Source organism: Atta colombica, unplaced genomic scaffold (assembly GCF_001594045.1).
Source record: "Atta colombica isolate Treedump-2 unplaced genomic scaffold, Acol1.0 scaffold269, whole genome shotgun sequence".
NCBI classification, from domain to species: domain Eukaryota; kingdom Metazoa; phylum Arthropoda; class Insecta; order Hymenoptera; family Formicidae; genus Atta; species Atta colombica.
Genome location: NW_017259369.1, coordinates 11,263 through 18,460, shown reverse-complemented (window position 1 = coordinate 18,460; position 7,198 = coordinate 11,263). Strand labels below are relative to the sequence as shown.

At 28.5% G+C, this 7,198-nt stretch overlaps 1 protein-coding gene across 1 annotated transcript in view; it reads right to left on the bottom strand.

The window, feature by feature from the left end:
• The window catches only part of LOC108689310 (dnaJ homolog subfamily C member 5-like), a gene marked incomplete at its 5' end in the record, with an annotated part of 19,791 nt that overhangs the window by 8,264 nt on the left and 4,329 nt on the right, over positions 1-7,198 (bottom strand). The window contains 2 exons of the mRNA XM_018196037.1: positions 1,253-1,433; positions 6,915-6,968. Of these exons, the coding sequence (XP_018051526.1) occupies positions 1,253-1,433; positions 6,915-6,968 (235 nt within the window). The remainder of the gene's footprint in view (positions 1-1,252; positions 1,434-6,914; positions 6,969-7,198) is intronic.

Here is a 7,198-nt window from a genome sequence, read left to right as displayed (position 1 = left end):
TGTCTTAAAATCATTGGACTTTCTTGAACGACAGATTCTATAATTAATTTAAGCCGATCCTTTTTGATGAAAAAATCAAAGTATCATACAATTTTCGAATTATAAACAAATAAACAAGAATGGCAAAAGTTTCTAGACTTCAAATAACAATAAAAAAAATTATATTCTTTATTAATTTCAGATAAAGTTTACTTCAAAATATACTTAAAACGTAATTATAAAGATAAATGATAAACAAAAAATTGGAAAACTGCAATAAATGACGTTTTTTTAGGAAAAAAATTAAATTAGTCTGTCAAAAAATTATTTATTATAAAGAACATCTTTAATAATTTTGAAAAACTATAGACATCTTTTTACTGATTTTTGGTCAATTTAGAATCAATCTTTCGCAGCAAAAATGTATATATTGTATATATATATATTTATTATTCCTTTTGTTTATATATAAATTTTGTACTTTAAGAATTAGGGAATTATCTTGAGCTATCACTAAGCGCATCCTTATTTCTTCGATACGTATGTTTATATTATACGTATATTTTAGAGTGTATACAATCATGTGATATGTGTGCGCGTGCACTTGTGTGTTCATGATAAAATAACTAGCTGCAGTATACATTCGTGTAACTAATTTGTTTGCTATACTAATTATATAAAGAATCGCGACTCTAAAAAAATATTTAATATTTTTCTTCAAAAGAACATAAAATCTTCGCGTCTTCTCATTTTGGTGATACCTTTCTATTATTAAGAATAGAGATCTAAGTTTGATTTGTGGAAGCATACATTAGTTTTCTAATATAACTTTCTAATTTTTATTTATGGTGAATTGCTTATATTAAATGAATAATTTATATTAAAAAAAAAAAATTAAAAAAGGATATTGCTAAAGTTTTACACTATCTTGTTAGAATATAAAGGAGATATAATTATCGACAAATTTTATATACATCTTTCAGCATAATCTTATTTATATTATTTCTATTGTAATTGAAATTTTAAGTAACCATCACTAAAGTATATAAGAAACATTAACATAATTAAAAAATCATTTTACCTTTGTTAATGTCTTTTTCTATGTACTATAAAATTGCTATTGATATAAAGAAGTGATAAAATATTAATTAACAAAAAAATGGGCAAGAAAAAATAAAATGAATGATTTTGGACGAGAGACATAAATTGGATGATCAATAGCAATATGCAAAAGATAAAACTCGTAATATGCATTTTCAAGAACTCGTAATACCAGTTGTATAAATCACACGATCGCCACCGCTGTTTAGGTTCGTGCTTTCGTTAGCCGTTGACGTTGGTGCTGCTGATCCCGGTGCAGGCATCGCAAATATTGGTTGCTGTATATTAGATGCATTTTGCGATGCACTACTCTGAGGTTGAGCTGTCACAGCATCATCATCGCTTTCTTCTTCCTGCGAAAGTATATTTAGAGAATATCGGAAAATATAATATCTCTCATTTATTTACAGAGTAGTTATTTGAAGTATATTTTATATTTGTTGCACATTGTAAGAGTTATAAATTTTTTGATATTATGATAAATATATTGCTTAAAAAATTAAAAGATAATTTCTTCTCATTTTTTTTTGTTCATTTTTAAACCGTAATCACTCAGTAAATGATTAACATAAAAAAGGGGTTTTAAATTTAAAATTTAGATCCTTAAAGGATTTATTATAAGGTGCTTTTGGTCAATTTTTACTCAACTAAACACTCAGGTGTAGTCAGCTTTGAATAAGGATATGTTTTGGATATTCAAATTTCCATCGTGTGATAAAAAATATTTTGAAGTATACAATTTACTCTTCTAAAACATTTGCTCTTTGATAATATTATATTTGACGAAATATTACAATTGAAACAGTCCCATTTTTTGATGATTGTAGAACGCATAGTGAAAGAAGACAATGCGTATAACGGCAATTCAAAGCAATTAGCTAGCCAATCAAATTTTGGTCCTAAATTTTGGTCCTACTGTACATCTCAAATTATCTCACTTGTCTTTTTTCACCATGACGGGACGATATCACTTGTATTTGCGTAACTTGATATGCATTACGGGAATTGTTCGGTCGAATTTTACACATCGTGTATGATATATACGTGTACATGTGTCCCCATATGTGAAGTACTTTTTTCAATAAAATATGTTGCCACTGACGTCACTCCTTCATCGTATTATCTTGTGTAATTTTGATTTCATGTTCATATTAGATTAAGAAATTTATATCTAAATTTGATGTAATGCTTCTTATTAGTCTGTTATTATCGATAATTCCTGCATTGGGTTATACAAATGCTGACAATATCATCCTACAATCATTAAAAAGTAAGAACTGTTTAAATTGCAATATCTTGCCAAATAATTTAATATTGTCATAGAGTAAATTTTTTTTATTTAGAAGAGAATAAATAGTATTATATACGCATTGTATATCAATTATTGTATATCGATTATGCACGTTAATTTTTGTTATGTGATGGAAAACTGCAAATTTCAAGATTTTTGATATCTCAGACATTTTCTTATTCAAAACGAGTATTTAGTTGAGTAAAAAAAAATTGATCAAAAATATTTTATAGTAGAAATTTTGCCCTTTAAAATTTTATTCTTTTATACATTTTTAAATGTTAATTATTCATCGAGTAATTACAATTAAAAAATGGGCAAGAATTGATCGAGAAAAAATGATTCCCTAATTTCTTTAAGCAAATAATTATTTTTCCTTTTCTTTTACAATTGTAAAATACCAAATAAAGAATTATGTATTTCAGGTTAGTGCTAATTAATAATTATAGTATAAAGTTAAGTCTTAACTAACTTAATTAACGTAATTAGATATGAATCCGACAACTTACATCTAAGACTGGTCATAATCGGTTTTTATTTTAAGATTGTCTTAAATAATGTCTTAAAAAAAAACGGCTTTCGGCCGATATTCATAGTCTATTCTTATTTCAAGACCATCTTAAGTAATGTTTTAAGCAGTAATGTCTTAAGATGCTAATACAGTTCTCTGATCGATTAATGACATCTTAAGGCAATCTTAAATATAAATATAAACTATGAATACCGGTCTACGATTAGCTTATGACATCTTAAGATTTTTAAGATTGTATTTAAGACAGTCGAGAATCATTAAATATCAATATCATTAAATATAAAATCCTTTAAATTGATTCTGTAAAATTTTTTTCCAATTTCATTAATAAATGAAAATGCATCTAAGATTCTGTCACGTAAATGTACATATATCTATTGGAAATACAAATTAGTTCGGTCTGTTCAAAAATGTATTTATTTCAAAACAAAATGAACAGATCAATTAAAGTATTGTCCATTGCTGCCTACTACTTTTTTCCATCTCTCAAGCAATTTTCGAATTTCATCTCGAAAAAATGACTCGTCTTTGGAGGCGATCCAATTTTGGAGCCAATTTTCGATTTCTGCAAAAGAAGTGAACCAGTGACTTGTTGCAATCTTCGGAACAACCAGTAATCAGAAGGAGCAATGTCCGGAGAATATGGCGGGTACAGTAAAACATTCCATTTGAGCGTTTCCAAATATTTTTTTACGATTTTAGCGACATTAGGCTGAGCGTCATGAAGAAGAATCTATATCAGAGACAATCTTATCATGTCTTTGCTCGTATTCCGGCCGTTTTTCTCTACACGACTCAAACGAATCAATTGTAGCCGATACCGATCGCCCGTAATGGAATCGCCAGGTTTCAGCAGTTCATAGTAAACAAGATCCTTTTGATCCCACCAGATACAGAGCATGATCTTCGAATATGAATGTTCGGCCGTGGTGTTGAGGTCGATGGCAATGATTGACTGGGCTTAGAGTAGTATTTTTTCTTCTTGGGGTTGTCGTAGAATATCCACTTCTCATCTCCAGTCACAAGCCGATGCAAAAAACCTTTTCTCTATTGTCTTTGAATCAGCTGTTCGTAAATGAAAAATCGCCTTTCAACATCTCTGGGTTTTAGTTCATAAGGCATCCTTGTTTTTGAATCATTCCCATGGCTCTCAATCGTAAGAAACGGTTTGTTGAGTTACCCCCAATGATTCTGCAAGCTCCTCTTGCGTTTGATTCTGATCTTCGAGTAATGCCTCTAATTCTTTGTTTTCGAATTTTTTTGGTTAGGTGTCCAGAGGTTTATCTTCAACGCTCCATCCTTGAAACGTCGAAACCATTCCCTACATGATTTATCAGTTGGAGCAGTGTCACATAAACTTCGATAAGCATTCGATGGGCTTCATCCGCACTTTTCTTCCAATTAAAGCAGAAAATCAAAACCTCCCGCAAATGCTGCTTGGTTAACAAAATTTGACATTTCAAACACAGTAAAAGGTTTTTGTATGAAACTCAAAGCGATATAAATTGAATATTATTAGCAGATGTTTAACCTCTCTGAAACTGCCAAAATCAGCTGTCACTATGAACCATTCACAACAGCTGGAGCTATCTTTAGGGAAATGGACCGAACTAATTTGTACTCCCAATAATATTTTGTAATATCTTTGAATTTATGAATAATTTCTTATTGAATTTATGAATAATTGCTTATAATAGTTTCCATTTTTGTATTCATACCAAGTTAACTTGCTTGAATGACATATGTCATTGAGATGATGGGGGAATTGTAAAAAAGAGATTTCGGATTTTATAATAAAAAAATAAAGATAAATTATATCAATTATAAATTTACTTAAAATTTTTTAATTAGCAGAACTTGTGATTTTGGAATTGAAGAAATGGATAGTATAAAAGAAATATAAGGGAAAAACGTGTTTGTGTAGTTAAACTTTTTCATTTAAAGCATTTGTGTTTCTCTCTCTCTCTCTCTCTCTCTCTCTCTCTCTCTCTCTCTCTCTCTCTCTCTCTCTCTCTCTCCTAATAAATTTGTGTTTGCGATATCTTTTTTTTTCATAAATAATACATGATAAAATTTCTTTATCTCAAATAGTAAAGATGCATTTTTTGATATGCTTTTTAGACTTTCACGCGCTTTATCTTTAAAGATATCAGAAGATTTGCAAGTTATCGCCGTATTTCTACCATTGTTAATGCTAATATTTCGTGAAACTTAGCGTTCACTTCATCAGATACAGTGCGTTCCTCGTTCTGATGAAACGTTGATATTAGCAATGGATAGAAACACGGCGATAATCCACAAACATTCTGGTATCAATCAAAATGCATTATTAATATAAAAATAAGTATAAAATATCGATATTTCATTAAAAGATTGAGTGTTCTTGAGTGGCGTTTCTTTTCATAAAAGAAAGATCTACGTCTTTATTTATTAAAAAATTGAATAATGGTTTAGTAATTTTGATGCAAAAAGTTTTACTTATATATTATACATTAAGTTTTAATTATCAATCACAAGCGAGGTATATACAGGATGCTTCAGTTCTAACGCACCACCTGCTAATTCCTGTAATTATTTTGAGACTAAATTCTAATATCAAAATGTCTCAAGGCTAATAGTTTTTGAATTATAATTATTTAAAACTAGCAAATTATATTATCTAAAATTTGCGCGTTCAGGTACGGCACAACACAAAATACTAAAAGTAAAAGCTAATAATTGTCTTCTTAATAATAAAACGTTCATTTGTAAAACAAAATATCAACATTTAAAACGACCAAGAGACGAGCAAATAAAATATTTAAATAAGCAGATCTTTTTTAACCATTTAATAAATATAATATAAAATATAAATAATTAAATTTCGCTCGTTTTTTGCAATAAGAGTGTAAAGAAATGACGGTCTGAATCGAGCGGTAATAAAGTTTATAAAAAGTAATTCAAGTCGCATACAATGTTAGTATGAACACAATGTAATTTGTAAGATGCTCCTATTTTCTCAGATTGTAAGTAGAAACATTACAACCTTAATTCATCTTATGAATATTTAAATTGACTTAATACAAAGATTGACAATAGAGAATAAGTTGACAATTTTTGTTCGTCACTTTATGACTTTTCGATATATTGTGACAATGAATTTCTCACTTTAGATACAATTCACATAAAAATTAAAATTCAATTTCCTTGCAACAATACTACTATGTCTCGTGAACCGTAAGATTATCCATCTATATTATCATGTAACATTTTTCATGAACTATTGAAGAAGAACCTGTGAGTTCCGAAACGTACGATTTATTAAACTTTTAAGTTACATTGTTTTCATATTAACGTTGTATGCGACTTGAATTACTTTTTATAAATTATATTATCGCTCGATTCAGACCATCATTTCTTTATATATAAAATATAAGTATGTTTTGGCTCATAGTTCATCAGTTTATAACTAATATAAAAATTGAAACTTATAAATCTTAAATTTTAAATCTAATTATAAAGTGACAATGAGAGACCAAATTGGAAACCAGACAGAATTTTTGTCTTTTGTTAATATAAATATTACAGTAGTAGGCGAAAATAAAATTGCTGATGTTTCTAATTCTTGATGTTTATTATATTAAAAAGATATTTAGTCTGGATCTTATTATGGTATTAAATTTTCATCTCAAAATGACTTAAGGAATCTGCCATTAATAGGTAGTGCGTTAGGTTTGAAACACTCTGTATTCCATAAAATTCAATAACAATGAATCCATTTAAGAAATTGCCATTAACTACAAATACATGCATTTGTGCGGAATGAGGCACTACAATAATTCATATTTTACAATGTTTACTAAAAAAAAGTAGCAGTGCACGCAAATATAACAAAATATAATCAAGTAAACTATTATTGCGCACAATCTGTGTGAAATCGTTCCGACATAATCGAACAATAACAAAAATAAAAAGCAATTTACGACTGCAAAAATAAAGATAACTCAAATCTCAAGTATTATAAAAACTTACCTTGCCAAAACCTCGCGGTTGATTTGTCACAACAGCTTCTGGATTCAGGTTCCGCTATAATACAATAACAACATAAACAAAACCGCTAAACTATGTAAGACTTTTTGTAAAACAAAAGATAACATGCGTGACAATAAGAATTCATGCAATTTCAGTGTTGTTTTACACAAGTAATGTACAGCGATTTGTGAAAATTTGTTGAATAAATAGATAATTCTATTTATTCAATGTCATCTGTTGGAATTATATCTTATTTCAATTATGTGTTCATACGAATATATAGA